The sequence below is a fragment of the Phalacrocorax aristotelis genome, chromosome 15 (genome assembly GCF_949628215.1).
Source record: "Phalacrocorax aristotelis chromosome 15, bGulAri2.1, whole genome shotgun sequence".
NCBI lineage: Eukaryota > Metazoa > Chordata > Aves > Suliformes > Phalacrocoracidae > Phalacrocorax > Phalacrocorax aristotelis.
Genome location: NC_134290.1, coordinates 11,860,921 through 11,884,974, shown reverse-complemented (window position 1 = coordinate 11,884,974; position 24,054 = coordinate 11,860,921). Strand labels below are relative to the sequence as shown.

At 42.6% G+C, this 24,054-nt stretch overlaps 1 protein-coding gene across 1 annotated transcript in view; it reads right to left on the bottom strand.

Moving 5' to 3' along the window:
• TMEM132C (transmembrane protein 132C) overlaps positions 1–24,054 on the bottom strand; it is a 226,633-nt gene that overhangs the window by 146,084 nt on the left and 56,495 nt on the right. Inside the window, exon 2 of the mRNA XM_075110801.1 lies at positions 14,250–15,138. Within this exon, the coding sequence (XP_074966902.1) occupies positions 14,250–15,138 (889 nt within the window). The remainder of the gene's footprint in view (positions 1–14,249; positions 15,139–24,054) is intronic.

The window sequence follows — 24,054 nt, the reverse complement described above, 5'->3', positions numbered from 1 at the left end:
GGGCTAGCGGTGCAGAGACAGCCTTCCACACGCAGGCTCGATGGAGGAAGAGGATAAGCTGTCTCTTGCCCGATCAGTAATTAGAGTAATATGGATTGACTGTCGGGGAGGAAAGAGAGGATACTGTGGTGGAAAGAATAATAGGGAAACACTAGCCTAAGAACAGGACTTCCATGGTGCCGAAGATGTGTGCCTGGAGCTCAGTGCAGCCCACGTTTTTAATCACCCACCCATTCACTAGAGCTGGGCACCTCTACCCTACGTTATATGGGTATCTTTGTTCTAGACCTCCTGTTTCTAAAGCATTTGAAACACCATGAAGACAGAGCACTGCAAAATTCCTTCCTGTCTGATAACTATGGGTATGCAAGGCTCTTCACTCAGATGAGCAATCTGTGCTCACAGAAAGTGCCCCAAAATTATTACAGCTGTCCACATTAATCTGCCCTGACACTATAAGGACTTCCAGACTCAAACATTACGGAGTCACTTTTAATCAGAGGTGACAATTAAGATGTTTAGATCAGGGGAAAAAAAAAAAAAAAAAGGAAAAAAACCCCAACCAAATCTTACTATTAATTGCAATCAGCTTTACCTACCAGGTCAGGAACGCTCGTTTGGAATCTGACGAGGAAGAATTCTCTAAGGGTGTTTGCTTTAAGCATTAGATAACATCCTAGAAAGGCGTGAGAAGCATAAATGGCCAGATTTAAGAATTCCCTACCAAAAGTAATCCAAGTTCCAATTTTCTCCAAAATACCTATCTGGAATGAGTTCCTGAATTCCGACACAAGGCTCTTTTCTGCTCTGGATGACGAAGCTCTAAAATGGACCAGAGAATAGTTTGCTGCCTTTTGGTTTTTTTTCCAGATCATGAGAATATGATCAGACCGAGTTAAACTCAATTTGTGCTTTTTACTTTTCTTTCCTTTTTATGTTTACAGAAAAGAGAAATAAAAGATAAGAACAGTTATGCATTGAACAAACACTTGAGTACACATATTTCAGAGTGGCAACTGTAATTTTTAATACAACTCATTAATTTCATTATGTTTGTAAAGACTCAATTACTACAATCCTCTTGTATTTTTTCCCCTCTTCTTTCATGTTTCTGACTCTGAATCAGTTGAGTATTTGGTGAAAAGGCAAATCACAGAGCCAATGCAACTAAGCCCAGGGGCCCCTCAAGCACCATTTAAGCAATTATCAAAGTAACATTCCTTATCCATTGAGACTTTTTTTTGAACAGAGAAGGACCCACGGATGTTCACTCATTCTTGACACGAATCTGTTAAATTTCCTCCTTAAATAGCTAGGCCTTAAATAAAAAGACATAATAGAAATGAACAGCAGTGGGATATGTGGAGGCGGATATAATTATGCAACACAACAGGACAATCATTGCCTTTCTGAACAATCAGAGCTTCCTAGAACAAGAAGTTCTTGACCATTTCCCATTCCCAGGAATCGCTCTTACATCCAGCCGAGATGTAGCCGTGACTCACTCTCATTTAGCACTATGAGAACAAGAAAGTTGTTGTGGCTCTTTCTATTGAGCTCTCTTACCTAATAAGCCTCCTCTACGATGTCAGGCAAGGCGCCCCCAAAAATGACACCTTCTGGGATTAGCTTTACCGACATGGAAGAAAGGAGTACCATCCCCAAACCAGCACCATCAGTAATATCTAAACCCTAACTGACTATACGATTCTTTTACTTTAAAATAACTCTGCAGAAGTAGGAAAGTGCCATCTGATTCATATGAAATGGGTAAGCAGTTAGACCCCTTTCAACAATATTCATTGCAGTACATCGCACATTCCCACCTGCAGGATTAGAAAGCATTTCATAAAGCACGATCTTGATTTTAAAAGTTACTGCAGATGTTTAACTTTGGCCACAGCGCACATGGCTAAGTGCATGAAGAGGCTTTTTGCAGAACTGGGGCCACAGCGTCAATCCTACAAACGCCTCTATCCATGTGCAGCATTTTTAACGCCATCACTCCCAACAGAACGGTCTATCGGACTAAACTGGGCTTGATTTTAGTGCAAGGTGGTACAGAGTCATTCCTTCATGGGAAATCCCTAACATAGTTAATAGAGATGAACTTAAGAGGGCTGTAAAGATGCTTAATGAGGTTCCATTTGAATCACTCGAAAAGCATATAGGATAGAATATAGAACATGCAAGCCCCTTCTTGTAGCTAAAAGTTATATATATAATTTTTTTTTTTTTTTTTTTACTCTAAACCAAAAAGATAATTGCTACATTTATCAGATAACTGTGACAGGGAGAACCCTAGAAAACACTTGCAGGAAGAATTATTCCAACAGCATTTTTCCTTCCAAGAAGAGCCAGACCCAACAGCTCTCCCCCATGGAGGTGGCACAGGGGCTGCTGGGTGTAAGGCCTCAAAGCAAATCACCTCCCCTACTGCGAGGGAGGAACTGTAACACTTCGTTCTGCATTGGCATGGCTCCACACAGCTTCTGAGGAACAGCAATCTGAAGGGAACTGGGTAGCAGAGCCTCATGGAGCAGGCTGGGGCTACCAGAGTTTCATACAGCTTTTCATGAGACATTTGGGGCTTTTTTTTAAGGCAACAAAACAGAAGTACTAACACAGGAAAAGAACTGCTACTCCCATCATTAGCGCTCAGAAAAACGACAGGAGGGATTTTGAACAACTGCCAAAATTTCCTGCGATCAATTCAACTTCAAAAATAGAGCTGTTTAAGAGCAAAAACAAAGTTAGCATGCCTCATCTGCTATCGGATCCCATTTCCCTTAAGCACTCACCAACACGCAGTCAGGGACTGTTTCCGTCCTGAAGTATTTGAAATCTAATTAAACATGGGTAGGAGTAAAAACAGAGTTGAAGTAGATGACACAAAATTATGCGTGTGTTGAAAGGCGAAACCAGTTATATACCAGGGCACTAGACTTCCAGTTTATTGCTCTCTATCCACTACAATCATGATCTATTTGCACAGCAATGGCATCCATTAGGTGTACATGGTGAATAAAAAGAACACATTACAGTGGGTTTTATGTCAATGTTTATTTTGAGTAAGAAATAAAAACAGTTGTTACCATAGCAATGGACAAAGCACCCATCACCTGAGATGCTATGAAAATTAAAGAATGCAAACTACAGATGACAGCATAGCCATACTTTAGTAACACAAAGAGAGATGAAGCGTATTAATTTCTGAACAACTATTCAGAATTTCTTTCAAGATCTTTCAGAAAACATTAAGATTAACTAGCTGCCAGTGTCTATAGCCAGCCGATACAATCTTCAATCCGCTACATCAATATTGCTGCCCAGTGTTAATTACAATAGCACTGTCTCAGACAGATAAGAGAAAAAATCTTAAGCATTACCCTGGAGCCTTAGAAAACAGAGATTACACATCATCCTCACACATTTCCATCCAAGCCAGATTGCCGCGTGCACTGTCCTTTCCAGGACTTTAAACACCTTGATTTAAGACACTAATGCTTCACCACAGAAGCCACTGGGGAATTGCTTTGAAGCTCTATGTCACCTAGCTCAGACCCTAAGGGACCTGAGCCACAAGGTCGCTGTTGCTTCCCTTCAGAGACTCTGTTGCAAAGCTGGGCTTGTTGGGTCTGGAATCACCACTGTTACATGTCACCACGAGCACAGCAGGACCCACCAGGAAATCAAGATCCAGTGTCAAGGAACCAAGTCAGTGACTTGAACGCCGCCAAGTTCAAGGCAGTTCGGTGTTACCTGCAAGGCTGTGCGTCCCTCCTGACACTACAGCTGGCTCGTGTAACACTGCCTGCTCCCCGGGCTTGTATTTGCCCTCCGACTCCCTGTTCAGACCAGCTCTGTCCTCTTCACAGTACGCTGAGTAGATGAAAGAATTAAAACTTTAACACCATGCTTTTATCACCTGCTGTCTCAGAAAACAGTATTACAATGCACGTAAGTGCACATTGTCTGCTATCATCATCATCATCATCCAACCAACAGCAACTAAGTACATACAAAAAACCGAAAAGGTTTGGTCATTCCCTCCTACTGGAAAACTGTCACCAGGCTGTTATCGAAGGGAAAAGCAGAAGCTGGTGCTAATGCGGCCTCTCATGAATGTCTCGAATCCGGAGGAATAAAAAGCAGGCTGAAGCCTGTGAATATTCTCATTGCTTTCAACAGGACTAAATTTGGGTACGTTCCTAAGTGACAGGCTCCTACTGTGGGTTGGTGTTTCCTTTCCACAGGAAGAACGCTTTATGCAATCAGGGCTTTTTGTAAGCTAGACATAACCTCAAGCAGAAAAATATCTTTGTTACTACTGGTGGTATTTCTACAACCTGCTGAGACCAGGCACTCCGACTGACTCAGTAACTCCTGCAATTAGCATCACAGCACCTGGTTTTTTTAAAAGCTATAGCAAAGCTCAGAGCCCTGAGTAAGCAGCCACGCAATCCATAACAAGATTTAGTTTCCGCAAAACATGATCCACGAATATCCAATATGACAAATAAGGAACCCCTTTAGTCTAGTCAGCAACAACATTTGTGCCTTGGCAACCACCTGTAGGGCTGAACTGCCCTCCCCAGCACGCACGGGGCAATGAAAGAGTAAGTATGACTTTAAGGTCTAGTATGTCAGGAGCTCTTTTATCTGCGAAACCAAGTTGTGATTCATGACCCACAACTATTTGTGTGTTTTGTTTAATGGGTGATCGGGGAGGTTGAGGAATCGAGCTCCAGACTTTGGTGTGCAAGCACCATATATTCCCTTTTAATGAGCCTGTCCCTTTTCTACAAAGAGCTCAGTCTCACAGCGCTTTGGAAATCAAGGCTTACATCTTAGAGGCAGAGCTTGGAAGAAAAAGCAAATCTTTTTAAGCAGCCTGACAGCTGATAATGCAGAGGGCTGCGTCTGAAATGCTTCCACCCCCCATTTTTCTTTTTTCCTAAGATATGAGCTATTTCTCAAGTCTTTTCTCTAGTCTTGCTGATCTAAGCAGCAATATGAAAACCTAAAACGATGTTGGAGGAGATGATTAGACTGTTAGTACAAATTAACCCCCTGGCAGCTTTGCTAACAGAGACATTTTGTAACACACCAGGAACCAGACAAACAAACAAACAAAAAAGATGCTGAATTTCTTTTTAAGCCAGTCTCATTTAAACTATGAATTAATCAGCTTTTCTGTGCACTGAAAGTCCACAGAAATGCAGTTTTCTTTTCAAGAGAATGCTACAGCTCACACCTCTCCGAAGAGGCAGCACGTACAGGGCAGGATGGGATTTCGAGGAAGTACAGAGCACCCCAACGGGGTCCCAAAGCAAACACTGGCAAAAACTGGAGTCAAACACTCCGTGCCCTAGAGCTCAGCATTCTGCAGAAATTAACTCCTAACTGCAGTGCAGCACTTCCCACCATCCCCACGCCTTCCCTGGAAGTTTGAACTGTGAAGTGCCGTAAGAACACATGAACAGTTTAAGCTCTTCGTGCACGGGCTGTCACAAGCGCGGAGCAGGTAGCCTCCCAAAACAGACACTTCAGTCTGATAGCCTCTGTCTTAAATAATGAGCCCCACAAGCACCAATAAAACAATACAGATAAAAATCACCAGATCTTACAGTTCTACTGGGGCAGGTACCTGCTCTTGAATACTCCCCAGACTTAGCCCACCCCAAATCTCACCCCCTGCAAGCCCTGAGCTATGACTTGCTGATGTCCCTCCCAGTACCATTCCAGCGAGTCACTACTGCTTTCACGGCTTTAACAGATGCACTAGGTTTTAATGCCTTGTCATACAATTTTTCTCAGGGATACTCATTTCCATTCAGACCTACAGGCTCACACACTTTCTTGCTTACAGTGGCCTTGGAACCCAACAGCTTGTCAGATAATCACACAGAGCTCCCAAGAGATTCCCTAATGCATCAGATCACAGCCTTTTTCAGACAGCCAGAAAACATTATCTTGGTTCAACTAAAATCCACCCCCAGCGTTTGAAATTTCCCCCTCTACTGCCGGTTTGGGAGGACTGGGGTTTATATGGTACGATCTTTTAACGAGCCACCATTGTTTCAAATTAGGCAAGTAACCAAGGATTTAATTAACTGTTGTAACCCGAGTCACACAAGTGGCTAATAGTCTAAACAGAATTTAAGTAGAGGTGCCTTATCTCATCTTCAAGCAGCCTTGCGCATGCACAGGCTTTTGCAAAGGTCGGGCAGAGCAGAAGCTAGCAGGAGACACCGCAGAGCGGCGTCTCAAAACAGGACAGGAGTCAGTGGCACCAGTGTACGTTTAGCAACACGTGCGGCAGCGCACCCGGAAAAAGAAGCCAGGAATGACTTCGCTATGTTTGCTGAGGTTAAAGGGGATGGGAAGGGAAACCACTTACTAGAGGGAATTTTAACAAAATACCTCAATATGAAGTTTCTGAAACTCAGATACGCACGTGCATTTGCCAAAAGTTAACCAAACCCTTCAGCTCCAGCACCTGAAGCAGCACCGATAGCTAGCAATCCTCTGGCGGACTGCTGGTGCAATGACTTTGTTCTCTTCATTTATGGTCAGCCCCTACGATGGCCCCCATCAATTCTTTTTCCAATCAACACACTAGGGCAAGTTTTCAAACTTACAAGGCTGAAGCGCAAAAGTCCAGATGTGTTTTATAGTTGGGTTATATAAAGTTTTATATAAAACTCTCTATATAGCTCAGGTTTGTCTACATTCTGCTGATTGGATGTCATGTCTTAGTCTGCACCTAGAAAAGCGTAGGTGTTACCTGTCACAGAACCAGGAAGGCTGACAATCACACGGAGATAGTCCTGGATTTGGCTCAAAGCACCCACAACTGAAATGAACACGCACTTCGGAAATGCCTGCTTTCACGACACAAAGAACATTCCTACAAGTATTACACCACCAATCTAGTTAATTCTTGTAAGACTTCTGCATGATAGGAATCCCACTTTACAGGCAGCTGATCAGGGCAGTAAGGATAACATTTCCAAAAGGGAGGCTGTAACTTTTGGTTCTCAGTGCCGAGTACTCTACGGACTCCAGGCCCATGAACTGTACTGCTCAGCTCCTGAACATACCGGGGTCTAAGGGTCTTTTCCTGGTTCACTGGTTGCAGAGCTGTGCTCCAGCAACTCAGTCATGGTCAATCAGCAAATGACTTCCAAAGGAAGGAACACAGACTCAGCCTTCTAACAACAAATCCATAGTTTATTCTCAATACTAAGGAATACATTGCATTGGAGAACTCGATAGAATTGTTCCAAAGGTTTCTCAAGCACCACTTTTTTTTTTTTTAAAAGGCTTTTAAAAAGGGTCAGGGGAAGAGTGCCTGTTCCCTCTTTTCTAGGTAGCTTCAATTTCAAGTCAGTAATCAGTTCCTTTTAAAGCTTTACCAAACCTGACTCACTGCTACCACAGACTCAAGCAAGCTCTTCACCTCTTCACTTGTTCTGGTGAGGAGCACCTTTTCTCAAGCTCTGTTTAAAGGACATCCTCACCAGCATATTATTTTTGAGAATGAGTCATTTGTTTGGAGGACGCAGCTGCCTCTGGTATGACACTGACGTCCATGAAAAGTACCTGCTAAGGGCTAACGAAACTTAACTAACTGGAGCGTGATACCGTTCTCTCAAAATAGCATTAACATTCTCTTCTTTGAAAAAAGTATTTTTTGATGTCACAAATGCTTTTTAAAGTTATATTGGGAAATATTTACCCTTTTGCTGTTAGTCTGTCATATTCTCTAGTAAATGAGAATTGGGAGTACTTCAGCAGACCATGTCCCCATTGCTTCCTGAAGCGGAATATAAAAAATGATAGCACATGATTGCTATGAATTTTTAACCACACATTTACTTCGGAGAAATCTTAACAAAGCACTTGCACGGTGCTATCGCACTCCATTACTTGCAAAAACCATAATCCCCACAGTGTAACAACTCCTGTATGATTTACTGTCGCTTGTATTACGTAATACAGAGATGCCCCATGGGGATCAGAGGCTCACTACACTGGATGATGCGCACAGAGCAAGGCCCAGTCTCTTCCCTGAATCGTACAAGACAAGCAATCTGAGAAAGTGAAGATGTAAGCGGGGATAAAACAATACGCCTAAAGTAACACAGTATGTCCTGAACAGAAGTAGGAAGAGAATCCAGGTCTCCTGACTTCTAATTAGTGCACAATAAGGACCAGACCACTACCTTTCTCTCATTAACCTGTTCCACTGTAGATTTGTAGCCGAGCTGTAACTAATCATCCTATAGAAGGGAAAACCAAAAAATCTGTAAGAACTAAAGTTTTGCAAGGCTAAACACTAGACAAAGAAATATATAAACCTTCATCAATTCAATATTTGAAGCCACTTCAAGCCACAATTCAGAGCTCTGAACACTTTTGCAAACCACCTCTGGCCTAGCATCTGGCTTTATGGGTCCTACCGACACCATAAAATTACTGGGAAACCCCTTTGGATGGGCTGGAAGACGGGGAAAGAGTTTCTCCAGGTTCTCTGAACCCTGATTAAAGGTTCATAAGCAAGCAAATTGCTTTTATTTTCAAGTCTTGACTTAATAACTGACTTTACTGAAAAAGAGTTACAAAGAAAAATGTGAACAGAATAGTCTGAAAGATCTTAAGTCAGCAAGTTTGCATTTCGTTTATTCAAGATGGAAACATGAAAGGAGAAACTGTACCTCCGGTGAGAACAAAGAGCAGTTTGCTACCCAGAGTGCCCGAGATGCATATCTTTCTTTATACAGTGTAAGAATTAGCCAGTTAGTTTTATCTGTGCCTCACAATACAAGACATACGTCTAAAGAGAAGGTTTAAGGCACTATGAAAGGAAACCTAGCTTTCAGAGACTGTATCTGTGTTATATTTTACATTCACGCAATAGAATTGTGGTCTGAATTTTTGAAGACAATACTTTCTTTTCAGTTGAAAATGGAGCATGAAACAATGAGAACAGAAGCAAGTCTGAGGGCTTCAAACTCTCTTCAGATGTCAACACTTTTGTGCAGTGAAATAACTTTTAAATATTTAAGTAATGTAAAGCTGCATTGGAAATAAAATATGTTTTTTCTATGATTCACATCTGGAGACACATGTACGCCCAGAAGAGCATCCCACCAAATCATCCTGTCTCTCTCTGTTTCACTCTGAGCTGCATTAGTTTTAAATTTTGAAGCAGTATAAGAAAAAGCACGCTCTTCATTTCACAGCTGGAAATCAGCATTCCATTTACTGGGGAAAATAGGTACTTGGGATAACATGTCCCTAAGTCTGGGATAACACAAAACAGAGTGAATTCAGCTCTGGTTTTGGACTCATATAGTCTGGTTAACTTCAGCTTCAGTTAGCCATTACAACATCACTTGCGTTTGCAGGGATGCTGCCACTGCACTGCAGCATTAAAAACTGATAAACCAACAATTAAGCACAGATAAAGCTCAGGGTACTAAGAGTTATTTCATCATAAGGTAAGATTAAAATGTCAGTATCTAAAATTAAACAGTAATTGCTTCAAAATGTTATTACTTTTGTTTCTTTTATATACAGCAGGTGGAACAGCTGAGGGCAGTGCCAAGCACAGACAGCTCCTCGGAGTGGTTTACTCCCTAGGGAGGCTCAAATAGGTCTTCCACACAAGGCAGGCAGATTTAGTGCAGGAGATCCCCCTTTTCCACGACCAGTTCCTCCAAAATGGCTCTTTACAGCCAGATCACAATCTAGTCTTTGAAATATTGCGATTTACAAGCAAGCAGTACACCAGTGTTATGATCATAACTACTTTTTCTAGCTGTGGCTATTCTGTAGTGCTACTCGACAGGCGCATCTTCCTCCAGGTTTTAGCTGTTCTCAGTACTACCTAACACAGTGCTGCTGTCAATACACATTAGGAACTGATGTATAAAGCTGCCTCAGCTGATGGGTTTAATAGCTCTCCTCACTGCATTTATCCTTTATCCTTCTTCCCATCTGTAGTTTTATTATCACTACTAATTATCCATTGTCTTGGGTTGATTTGTTTGCTGGACAAAGGTAATTCAGTAACACTGTTTACAACCTACATCCCTTGACGTGCAATGAGCTGCACTGAAAAATCTGTAATAAAAAGCCTGAGGGGAAAAAGAAGTACCGCTGTTTTTCATGTCTGTTCTCTAATCAGGACAGATAACTTCATCTCCTTTCTCTTTACTTATCCTGCTCAATACCTCCTGTAAATCGGGTTATCTGGTAGTTCAGCACCTTCTAGAGTGAGTTAGAGATTAGCTGCTGCCCGACACAGTAACATCAAACACTTAGCACCCCCACGCCTTTTGCTTTGGCCCTGTGCTGTACAGTGCTCTGCCAGATCAAATGTGGCATGTCATGCCATTAAAAACAGATGGAAGGATCCTTTAATGGTGTAGGAGCTGGAAAAGTATTTAGAGCTACAGAACAAACACAGCAATGCACACAGGCCAACCTTCTCAAAGCTGCCTGATGGCTTCAGCTCCCCAGCACTGCAAACAGAAATCAAGTGCCCAGCTTCCTACTTACCTTCAGATATCTCAGCAAACACACGCAGTACATGTTACTTTCTGAAAGTTAACCTCACAAGAATAGCCCATTTTCAGTATGGTTATGATTTTTCCCCTTATTTGTAGCCTGCTGGGTGTGAGGGCAGTTCATAAAAGCATTCAAGAACAGCGTCTTGCCCTAAGAATTTTGCTTTCTAATCCTTACAGATAATACACCCAAAACGATGACCCAGATTAGAAAAGCTTGTGTACACAGCAACTGGTGAAGCACAGTCAATCACGGTAGCTCTGCTGAAGCCAGTGGTGCTAATTTATAACAGCTCTGGGAAGCGCACGGAAGACCTAAATGATCTTTATTTTGCATATAGCTAGTTTTTTTGCTTCTCATCCTATACTGTTCATAGTTTACCCAACTGCTGGAGGTAACAGTAATTTTCCTTACTGAGCAGTCAGTGGTAAGCGTAATTCATCTCTCTTGCGGCCCAGAAATCCTCCCCAATGGTAGGAATGCAGTGCTGTATTTTCTTCCCCCTTCTCTATTTCATCAGCTCTTTCATCAAGATTTTCCCATTCATGATACTGTTGATACTATATGGCAAACCTGAAACCCCTTCCATCAAAGGAAGTCAAAGTCTTTTAGGAACAGGACTGAAACAGGCTTCCCGCTCCTGAGAGCGATGCTGACCAACTGGTCACATTTTCTATGTTGCGTATAGAAAATGCCCGTAATGACTTACCAGAGGTGACACAGCAGGGCAGAACAGGCCTGTGAACAGAACCTGTATCCTATAACCTGTCAGAATTGTTTGAACTGCTTTCACCATAGCCCTGTGCTGACAAGATGCAAGAAAGGAAGGTCTGTGTTTACTCAGACAGCATTCCTACTGCGTTAATGTACCACCACGCGTAATTCGCTTCACTCCCTGTCGTATTAGTCACTCTCTTTGACTTTACTGGTGTTCTTGGGCTGGTAAATTTATAGATACAGTAATAGGATTCTGAATTAAGACACAATTTAAGAACACTGTTTCAATTGCAATGATTTGTGGATATGAGGTTATTTAGACCAGTCTACTTTCCCCTTCCCAGAGAAGATTTGTAGCTGTTATTCCCCCCCCCCGCTAAAGGGATGATCACATGCTGTTCGCTTCAGCACCAGATGATGCTGCAATACCTCAATGAATAACATACAAGAAACAGAAGATAAACAAACCCACTACGCCTGGGGGTAACGTGTAGCATGTTTCTCTTTAGGATGATTAAATGTGAACGCATGTCATAGGATGTAGGGATTGCTCTGCTGGGAACCCATGAGTACAGGAGCACACAGCCCTCTATCCAACCAGGCAAACGGCCACCGGGGAGGTTGAAGGAGCCCCTCGGCAGCCCCACATATGCACTGACTACTCCCTGGTTGATCTATTTGCTTGGCTTTTTTCCCTGCAAGATACAGGCACTTCATAGTTTTCTGGGTCAAATTCTACATTCTTTCACACCTAACAAGTTTCACCAAAGACAACAGATTTCCACCACAGAAGCAGGAACCTGAACGTGGCTTCACCAGCCTTTTGCCACTAAAACCAAAAAATAAACCTTTGAGGCTGACAGAATGGACCACACGGGTCATGCCTCAGGGGATGGTCCCACACAGCATTCACCAGTGGGTATCAGCTGTCCTTTCCTATTGCAGCATCAGGAAAACAGTTAAAACCATTTCCTTTTCTTTTACACGGAATTACCCTCCTGTACCCCTTAAGCAAAGCTTAATCTGATGCCTTATCAAATGCACAGATCATCATCTTTATGGATAAAAGAGACTAACACACCTGCAAGACAAAGTTTTCAAAACCAAGACTGCTTTGAAATCTCCCCCGTTGCTTTTCTTGCCTTTGGCGGTGCAGAGGAGGAAGCACACTGGACAGTGCTGATTTTTAGAACGTGAGTCAGCCCCATCCTACATCTCAAGACAGTGGCCTCCTGCCCATCCCCACTGGAAGCAACCAAAACCCATTTAAAAAAAAAAATATCCTGGTCTCTTCAGCCTCTTATGTTCTTGTGTCTGGTCCAAACTAATTTTAAGCAAAAATGCAAATCCTCTTTTCACCAAAAGGGTGTTTCAGCAGGAGAACATGGCCCGAGCTCTGCATCTGTGATGACACAGAACAACCAATATACCAATAAATGTCAGACTATTCACTTCAATTAAATCAGTCACCTGTTCTCAAAACCAAAACCAATCCATTTTTCCCATACCAGCGAGTCACACAGGCAGCCACTTACACCCCACATTACTGTCTCTATCTATTGCACCTCTCAGCATGCAAATGATATCCTTGTCTGGGCAGTCAGATTCATTTCTGAGCAAAGAAATACTTCACCAGATTTCAACAAGCTTGTTTATCTTCAACTCGCTTTTCAGGAAGATAAAGACTGTGACACAGAGCTTCAAAGGCTGATCCCCTCCCCATCCGCCCCGCAAACACCTAGTTCATTGCCTTTTGATTTCTTCTTTCACCACAGCTATGCTTGTTATGTGGAAAAGTATTCTGTTTCTACTACTTTGTGAAAAAGGCTTTTCAATAAAAGCTAAGCAACAGCATCAGAAAAGACTTCTGTAACGGAGGCTTCAGTCAGTAAACAGGTGTCTGGGAGATTATCTCACCAACTTAACCAAAGCTGCAAATATCAGAATGATTCTGGGATGACTAAAATCCCCCTTTTTTAAAATAAAAGCCTTTTATCTGCCAAGCGACACTTCCTGTTCTAAAGGCTATTCTCCTCGGTAGTTGTCAACTATGAATTAATCTAATTCATATAAGCCTTAGAAATAAATACTCCCATGTGCAGAATCTTTTGGGAAACTGGTTCCCTGAGGCTTTAAAGAGCAATTGTTGCTTATCACCGTGGAAATTTCCCTTGAATTTAAAGCCTGGTAACAAGGAAAAAAGATACATCAAATATTTCAGTGATTAACAAGTTTCCCATTCTTTCTCATCCTCAGAGGATTTTCATCTGATTGGTAGGGAAACTGCTAAAGAAGGAAATAAAAGGAAAGTGATCTGACCCAGTAAGACAGTTGTGTTCCCAGGTCCTGTATTCGCCACTCCCGTCCAAATAATGGCACTCACTTCTAACAGTGCCTTCCAATCAACAGCAATATCAAACACATTAGGCCTTATGTTAAAGGGTATATGGGTTGGCAAAGACAAACGCTACTTGACTACAAGTAGAGAGGTAAAGCCTTCCCTGAAGAGCTTTCATAACAAACCCACTCTGTGTGGGAGAGGCACAGCACTGTCGGAGCACTTAAAGAAATACAGGTAATTGAAGTTTTGCTACATTTTAACTCCATGCCTGTGCAATAAAGCCCTGATGTTAAAAGCCCTGTAAAGCAGGAAACTTTTCTGGAGCCTTACTGTCTGTCACTGCACAGAAACGGCCCGCTAAAGCAGCGAATTGCCGTGTTTTGTACATTGCTGCATAACGGGGGCATGTGCTAAATGGCATAGCATCCATGTTAAAAGCCTCCCAGAGATGGAGGTTTTCAATCCTCTTCACAGCATTCAAGGAGGAAGATTTCAGTGACTAGGAAAACAGTCACCGTGGATTAACTTCAGCCTGGTTGAGATTCATTCCATGTCCCCAACACCTTTGTGTGCCACCACGTTAGAAACACGCAAAACCAACCTACCGTACCTGAGTATGAACTGATCCACCGTAGAATTGTTGGCAATTGTCACAAAAACATTCACAACCTCTCCTTGTTTGACAGGCTTCGAGGGCAACCACACAACAATATTACTATCCAGCCGTAGCTCCGTTAGCTGAGAAGTCTCCTGGCCTCGATAAAGGCTGACAGATCCAATCCTCTGTAAGTGGGACATGGTTTCATCCATGCCATCTCTTCCTGGCCGGATAGCATTTCCCTTCCTTATATCCTCAGCGGTACATTCTCCCTTCTCGTCTCCCGGTTGGATAGTATAGTAAAGCTCCACAGGGCTTCCTTCAAACTGATCCAGTGGCTTCTTACGGCCCGTGACAACCGTGGGGGGGTTAAACCAGCTTGGCAGGAGCTCCAGCTCTGCCACACACAACCCCAGATCCCCTTTCAGCCTGCAGCTGCCCCTGACCTCCCGCGTCTCTCGGAAGGCAAACACCCGCAGGCAGGGCAGCCGTTCCGTGGTGCTATAGTCATCCCAGTCCCTGCCCACGATGTAGAACAGGACCTGGACTTTGGGCCTGCTCGGGTAAATTTTGTTGCTCATTATGTAGGCCTTAAGTTTCCAGTTATAAGTAAACTTGTTGGCAGATCCAAAAAAGTCAGAAGTTAACATTAGGTCCTGGGGCACAACTTGTTCAACCGAAAAAGGTCCATAGCTGGCGTTTAATATTGGTGGTCTCTTGGCCTTATATGGGAAGAACGATTCCACCCTGGACTGCAAACTGGAATTTCTCATAAAGTCCTGGTTGGCTTCTTTGAGAAAGAAAGATGTCTCAGCACTGAATATGCGATAGCTCACACGTAGGTATGTTGGTAACGAAGAAAATCTCTGATTGTTGTCCAGGATCCCTCGAGACACTGTCACTAATAAAAGAAAAGGTGATGTGAGTTAGATCAGATCTGCTTATAGGTTCAAAGGCACATTTACTATAACTTTAGGGGAGCTACCTGATAAGTTAGGGGCAAGCATTATTTCATACTAAAAATATTTACAGCGTAGCTACATGTTCCGATATAGCTAATCCCTTTTTGCATTACATTCACACACACAAAAAAGCAGGCTTTCGTGCTACCTTGCCTTTAACTATGATAAATGTTTTGTCACATATGCACACGTACGTACATGGGTGATGTACAAAGGGTTGTGTGCAGCACCGTCAATTATTCATCCTCCCAGAGGGAATGGGAAGAAGACTCAAAAGCAGAAGTGGTGCTTGTCCCGACAGCCATTTTACGTGGCTCAAGTGACTGCAGCAGTGCTTTGCTAATGCACAGCAAACACATAAAGTACTCCCTGAATACTTTGACTATCACCTGGATGGGAAATAGATAGGTTACCTGTCACTCCTATGCAATGCCTCACCTCCCTAACAAAATTTCAGGCAAATCTGCGTAAGTTTGCACACAGCAATTATCCTGAGGGCTGGCCACAAAGTGAAGTCAAAGCTTTCCAAAAGCAATTCCGTAAGTCAACAGGGTGTCTTAAACCACCCGTGTGCTCACCTTCCCCCCTCTTTTCCTGGTCATGCAATCCCCTTCTAAACTTCCCACCTACTTAGAAACTTCTTTCCTGTCTTTCCGATCTTTTGTTCGGTTACAGCATGCATAAGGTATTCGGTCTGTCGATACGGTCCACTGAGCCACAGCCCCCGAAGGGCTGCTTATCACTCCCTGCAGGAACACCAGCCAGGAGATCAAAGATAGTTTCTGTTCTACAGCCAAAGACAGAAAAAGCTTTTCTAAGAACTGACACACACACCCCATTCCACTCTCTTCCTCCACCAAGAAGCCTTGCTCTCGTATTACTATTTCTAGCGCTATGGTCTACGCCTCTATAATTTAATGTTGACAGTACCTCAGCATTCTAAGTTATTTAAACACAGATGCACATCACAGGCTAGAAATATTTCAAGTCCTAATGTACAAGATGCTGACAGAGAGAAGTTAGTACCTACTGGCTGATTTCAAATTTCAGCTGAATATCAGATTCCTTTTGATCTAAATGTTGCTTTCCTATTACAAAGAACAACAACATATATTGTTGAAGGACAAAAATTATTACCTAATTAGCGGAGATAACAGAGGACAGTTCAGATACAGGCACATTACCTAACGCTACTCACAACCCCTGTTTCTAACTCATACCAAGGAGATTAACTATAGGTACAGACGGTAAATGAATGATGAAGCATCTAGTGCAAAACTGTCTTTAGTATTTAGAAATAGACCTTGCCCTCAGATATATGTCAGTTCCAATGTCCTTGGGGAATCCCATGAGAGTCAGGATTTAAGGTTCTATATAAGTTCAGCTCTTCAAAGAAGAAAAGCATCCATAGGGCAATGCACAATGCACAGGTTCATATGAAACTCAGGAACACCTAAGGGTCTCTAAAAAGCCCTACAGACTCTTTTATCAGCTTGCTCACAAAGGTCTGCAGCTTGAGGATTTCTGCAAATAAGCGATCCACTGTCCTTCTGGCATGTCTGGTTGCTAGCACGCTAATTATGCGGTCAAATTTAAATAAATGTTTTCAAGTAATAAATAATCAATATCTGTCATTACCCCAGATGACTACTGCTCACAGGCAACTTCACTACAATCCTGTTGAGTGCGCACATAGCTAGTGCGCTGGCACTGCCTGGTGCTGGGAAAGCGAAGAGCTTTAGAGAGCGGGTGTTAGGCAATTAAGAAAAAAGGAAGGAAACAAAACAGGGAGGGATGTGTGGAAATCAGAGCGCTCAGAGGACTGCAGCCATCAATTTGAAATAAGGAATTAAGGTGTGTTCACTCATGTTTAATTCATGCACCACCACTGGACGGTAGAGTTAGTTCTCATAAATGAGCAAACTGCCATGACTCGACAAAAAAAATAATTAAAAAATAGAAGGCAAAAAGGGAAGAAAAAGGTGAGAGGCCTGCCAACGAAATCACCAGAATTGTGCACAGAGGCACAATGGCACAGCACCCTCTCTGTCAAGTAGATTTGCCTTTAAAATATAACATCAGTTCAGCACACCATTACAACCCTGTAAGTCTCCAGCTCCGGCACACATTTTAGCTCTGCTGGAAAGGAATCTACAAATGCCACCTCCTGAGCTGATTGATTTCCCGTAGTTGAATCAAAGATTTAGCCTGTTAGGGTTGTATCCCAAAGAGCTGTAACACCGAAATAAGGAGTGCAAAGAAGATCCACTTTGGACCACAGACCTTTCAAGAAAACAGCAAAACCTATGTATTTTTTCTGGTCCAGGAGCAGAACAGGAACTTGGTTTACTGAAATAAGAGCAGTTTGGTCTCACTTTTGTCTCTAAATCCCTTCACCTGCCCTGGATGAGCCTGCTCAGATTTGGTCAGCTTCCTGCAGCCCTTTGCAAAGGGCAATCATTGGCATTTACGTGACAGATACCACCATTCTTTTAAAAACACCTGGTTTGCTACACAAGAAGTCAGCTTCTTCCTGGTCAGTTTGGCTGCTGAATTTGAATTGCGAACCATTAGAATTTCTTTATCAGGCATCCTCTTGTCTCAGGCCAAGAGCCTTGTAATATTAGAGGGCAGCAACCTCTAGTTAAAGAAAGCACATAAGCACTTCCTTGATGTGAGCATTAATTGGCTTAAGCACACAGGTACGTTTTGTTGAAGTGTTTCCATCATTAAAGACACTCTAGATTTGGCACCATTGCTGCTGAGGGAATACCTTTGGCTTCAACAGATCTGCTAAAACCAGAAATAAACTCAGCAGGCTGCAGAGGCAAGTGAACTCCCCTGATTTCAAAGGGCTGTTGATCAGGATCTATGCTTGAAACTTAACAGCTGTTTTTCTGCAATTCCCAGGACTTTTGCTGTAGCATGTTATCCTCAGACAGACAGTTGTCTCATTTTTGCAGGCACTCAATTTATCCCTAATCAATCACATCGATGAGGAATGTAGGACATGGCCCAATATTAAGAAAAACAGCAATTTCCACCCTAATAAGCTGAAGGCGGACAGCAAAACCTATGTGGTCAGCCTGACAGCAAAGAGAAGAAAAAGCTTTGCTTTTTTATTGTAGTCTTAAGATTTCCACCCACTTTTGTACTATACATAATGGACTGCTGTATTTCTATAGTGATGTCTGTACTTTAGACAATTTATTTAAGCACTTTAAGCCTTTTACTGATAAAACCTGTAGTTAAAATTGTCCATTTTATTTTAGAATCTCAACCATGTACATCAGCAACTACAGGCCATCATTTAATGGATTTGTTCTATACTCTTCATCTCTAGCCAATAACTTTCATGTGCTGGTATAATTAATTACCAAGGTTTCCAAAGAACATTTTTTGTATGCCTGAAGAGCTCAGCTACAAAGTTCTTTAATTTATCAGAGAATCTGTTAAAAGAAGATGCCAAGGTTTTTCTGAGTTTCATATCACAAGTTATTATTTTAAATAATCATTAAGCATAAGATTAATCTGTCTGCCTGTTGGGGGGGGGGGGGGGGGGGAAGCCATGCCTACCAGTGCTTTCAGGTGCTCTGGAACAGATTTCTCCATTTTTAAACATTTTTCTGTTCAACCACTGAAGCACATTTCCAGAGGTTCACATTAAAACAAGGTGTAAATTTAAATGTTTTATCCTGATGACAGTCTCAGTTGTGGGAGCAATATTTCCCTGCCAGTTCAGCTTCTTATGTGGGCACAGCTGTATTAGCAAAATGGAACTGGGTCTCCGTGACCGGAGTGCTATAAGCACAATTATATAAATATAACTTACATCATGGAAGTTGAACTTCCTCAAATGTTTTGGCTAAATGTTGTAAATACCCCAGGAAAACCCTGGTTGCTTCATTTAAGAGACCTGATCCTTAACGAAAGATGCTTGCTGACCTTCCAGTTGGGTTCAAATTAAGTGAAACTCCCATTTCATGAGGGCTTTTAGAAACCGAAATCAAGAATATGGGCAAGGGTGAGAAAGGAAAAGCAGAAACACCGCTTCTGTACTGAAGACTCACTCTGATTTCAGCAGGCCTGACTGACAAGCAGGCAGGAAGCGCTCTGCCCTTGTACAGTGTCAAGCAAGAGTTACAACTTGTCCAGAGATGAAGTCCAGCATGGAAAAGATTAAGAACCATCAAACAAAGCTAGTATTAGCCAAGAACAAAAAGTTAAGGCTTACAAGTAATTACTCCTCCTTTTTAACAGCCCGGTGACTTTTTAAATCCTTCTTCTGGCATCATATGCTTCTGCAGCACTTCATCTGAACCCAGACAGGCATCTGTTAAGCACATCACCGGCTCCAGTGTGACAGTCCAGCTCGAATTCCTGTAACCTAGCAAGTTCATTTTTGGAGCTCGATATGAAACAGTGAATTCTAATCTGTATTATTATTATTTCTTGGATTCCAGCGTAAGAGGAATTTTCTTTGGGGGGCATTTCATATCGACCTGGAGCCCTGGGTGCTAGATTCACTGGAACAGTCTTAAAAGCTTAAAAATACTAAGCCATTCTTTTATGAGGTTGGTTTGAAACAACTTTCTTTTGGACTGGGAATTAAGGGTTTAGATTGTGGGTGGGAGATTACTGGCCAATGGCCATGTATCCTCACCACTGATGTTTGACGAGCCACTGAGCCTTCAAGGAAACCATCTGCCTGTCCCCTCAGCCAGAAGGCTCCTAGCCAGAGAAAGCCAGTGAGAAGCAGAAGACATCTGCCTATGCAAAGGAAGAGTAATGTCAGAAGCTTTCTCTGCACCTTGTACGGCCCTCACAAAGGCACATTTGAAATTACTCTTTCCAGGAAACAAACAATATGAAAAGGGATAGACAAGTTTCTATCCCTCTCTGATCTAGCACCCTAGCACATCAGCACAGCTGAAGCTTCCACCAAGAATTCTGTAACTTCTAAGGCAGGGTCGTCTTCCTTTTTACACCAGCTTTACCCATTGCCTTGTTCCTCCATTCCTAAACATAGCTATAACCAAATGCTGTACCATATTGATTTTTTTTAGGCCAAATTCCATGCCACTAGAGTTCTAAGAAAAAAACCCTAATATTAGTTTACAGCACCACCACCTAAAATTCTGCAAATCCTGTAAATATTATTCCCCCTCCTTACATGCGCTCCTATTCCCATGCTGCCCCTACACCCCGGGAGACTAACCATGCTATAAGCACATCATACAGACCATCTTCTCACAGAAGTCCCTGCTCTTGAACTGTCTTCTCTGACCCCACCTTCCACTACAAACCTGTCCTGCTCTTGCACAGCAAACCACACATTCCAGCTCAGGAAATACAGAGTAGGGAAAGAATAAAAGTAGAAAAGATGCACTTAAACCAGCACAGATGTTTACTTCACCACAAAATGTCAACAGTTATGCTTTCTGGTTCATTTTCCCTTAATTTTCTATTGGCAGTTTTCTACTGCCACCACATTTAGTGCCTTCAGAGTGTTTGAAATCTTTGTAGCAAGTATGTTGCTTAGAACTAGAGCTCAGCAAATACCGCAAGACATAAGTGTCTGTGAATATTCATTTAGACTTCAGGATGACGTTAGTGGTACTCTCAACTCCTCTAAGTTCCCTTTTCTTAATATCCAGAGAAGGGAATTCTGCTGTTAGAAAGGCTGGGTGGAACTTAAAACCAAACAAACTCAAAATCACACCACGGAACATATTTTTAACTGTTGCTTAACCCTTGCAACAAACTACGGAAGGGAACAATGGCTTGTCCGTGTCTTCGGATCAAGACTTGATTCCTTTCTGAAAGGTACTTTTTTCTCAGTACAAGTTACTGTTTAAGTACAGGGGTAACTGGAGCCTCATACTCCTTTCTGCCTTGAAATCTATAGTTCTACAACCATTCAAAAAAAATCAGTTGGAAAACCTACACAACAGGGTAACTGCAGAACCCACGTGTTCCATTTCTCGTGCTTGCCCATCAGATATGCTTTCTCATCCCCTGAGAGAACAGAGACTCTTTGACTAATTGTGCAAAGGCAATGTCAAGTGTCAAATGCTTATGGTGAATGCTTGAGACCAATTCATGAAGTTAAAAATAAACCATGGAAACAAATCTGCTGAAGAAATCCATACAGCAAACATTGGAGGGAAACTGCAGCCTATTCTCAAATATTCTGTAAGCACCCAATAGGCAAAATTTTGTCACATAAATGATTGCTAATAACATTATTTTGTCAGTTCTTAGAATCCAGGTCTCGTTATCCTTGGACTTCAGGTCTCGGTTTAAGTTTACAGTTGCAGTGTTTTGCTGACTGTCCTGGGATGGTATATTCCTACGCACATAGATGGGAGTATACACCCTTGGTTACCAACCAGAAATATTTTAAGCCCAGATGTAGAGGGAACCTTATTTAGCCTAGATCAGAGTTCAGTGAAGCCACAAAGGTGGTCAGGAGACAGTTACTTTGAAAAAAATTCCTATTTTATTTCAATAGGACAGATTAACTTATTTCATTCAGTGTATTGTTAAATTAAGAGCTGCAATAATATCCTATTAAATAGGCTTCTTTCACATACTGAGAGCATATCCTTAATAAAGTTATCCTTTTTATCCTATGGAAGCCAAAATCTTCACATTCGTGGATTTAGAACAGAGTGAACACTTCCCCCATTCTTCTCCAGAAGAGGCAGAACATGGTCATTTCAGAATTGTCATAAGGAAAATGACAAAAGTACCTAAAACAGTGAATGAACAAAGGCATGCCAGGAACTTCCACACTACTTTAAAATACAAAAAAAAGGGGGCAGTCACTGAAACTAAACGATGGGAATTCAAAGTGGATTAAGAAAGAATATTTCATACAGTGTATGGTTCAATGACAGAGCCCGTCGCCAGGGAGGAAGGCAAAGGGAACAACTTACCCAGACCTAAACTGACGATTTGGATGTTTGTAAAGATACGCAGACCATCCACAGCAATGTCATTAACTACACGTAAAACTCCTTATTTTACTATTTATCTATTAGAAACCAGGATTAAGACCTCTGGCATTACAAAGCATTATCCAGCATCTGTCAGGTTGTTCCATTTTCCTCAGGATTACTGACACAACAGGCACATGTGCACAAACCACAAATAGCTGTTTTGTGATGTGCAGCCTTTTCACAAACAGAAAAGAGAATCTTCGAAGTCTAATTTGGCAACACAATGAAAATTCAGAAGACTGCACATTAGAAATGCATTTCCCATCTTTCAATGACAGCCTACGAGCTCTAATTTTTGATGGCCGCAGTTCTATACCTCTCACCCTTCGACTGCACAAATTCCAAAATATCCTTTTCTTGCAAGTCTATCTTCTCTATCACCCTCAATTCATGTAACTGAGACATGTTAGTCAAAGGCTGTCTGACATTCAGCACTAAAAATCTATAAACTGTTTTCTCAGACTGGTTGATGACCTTAAAAGTCTGTAAAACAACAGTGTATGTGCAAAGGTCAGCGAAGGTTTCCAAAATCACTCCCACGCCCAGTGCTGACATTACCAAATGTCTGTACTGCTGAGGCCACCTGACATATTTAAGCTAGTTTACCGCTTAGAATCAAAGATAAATATCTGGAACTTGAAATCTTGCTAATGAAAGCTTTTGTTAAGAGATGAGGTTTGGAAGACTTCTATACAGACACCATTCAAGTACTGAGGCTTTGTTCCCCTTGCTAGAAGCTGCAAATGTCAGTGTCCTGCGAGCAACATACAGTAGGTAAAATGTCATATGATGGCCTTTCGTTCCAATGCTGTTTGCCTCATTGTGGTTGACTCCATGGTTTCTGCATTCATTCACTGTGTCAGCACTAAAAGTCCAAAGCAAATAATACTTAAGCTGATTTTGTCTGATAGCTGCAGAGAAGAGAAGGATTTAGGAGACCAGACTTTATTCCCAGCTCCATTAAAAACATATGGTAGCCATAGGAAACCTCTGCAACCCAGTTTCTCCAGCTGTGGTGGGTTGACCCTGGTTGGACACCAGGTGCCATCAAAGCCCCTCCATCACTCCCCTCCTCAGCTGGACAGGGGAGAGAAAATATAACGAAAGGCTTATGGGTAGGAGATAAGGACAGGGAGAGATCACTCACCAGTTACTGTCACAGGCAAAACAAGCTCGGCTTGGGAAAATTAGTTTGACGTATTATAATCAAGTCAGAGTAGGATAATGTGAAACAAAAACAAATCTTAAAAAACACCTTCCCCCCCACCCCTCCCTTCTTCTTGGGCTTAACTTTACTCCAGATTTTCATTACCTCCTCCCCTGCAGTGGCACAGGAGGACAGGGAATGGGGGCTGTGGTCAGTTCATCACATGTTGTCTCTGCCCCTCCTTACTCCTCACAGGAAGGACTCCTCGTACTCTTCCCCTGCTCCAGTGTGGGGTCCCTCCCATGGGATGCAATCATCCATGAACTTCTCCAACTTGGGTCATTCCCACGGGCTGTGGTTCTTCACAAACTGCTCCAGAGTGGGTCCCCCACGGGGTCACAAGTCCTGCCAGCAAACCTGCTTCAGCGCTGGCTCCTCTCTCCATGGGACCACAGGTCCTGCCAGGAGCCAGCTCCAGCACAGGCTTCCCACAGGGTCACAGCCTCCTTCGGGCATCCACCTGCTCCAGTGTGGGGTCCTCCACAGGCTGCAGGTAGGTATCTGCTCCACTGTTAACTTCCCCTCCATGGGCTGCAGGGCCACAGCCTGCCTCACCATGGGCTTCCCTGCCTCCATGGCTGCAGGGGAATCTGCTCTGGTGCCTGGAGCACCTCCTCCCCCTCCTTCACTGACCTTGGTGTCTG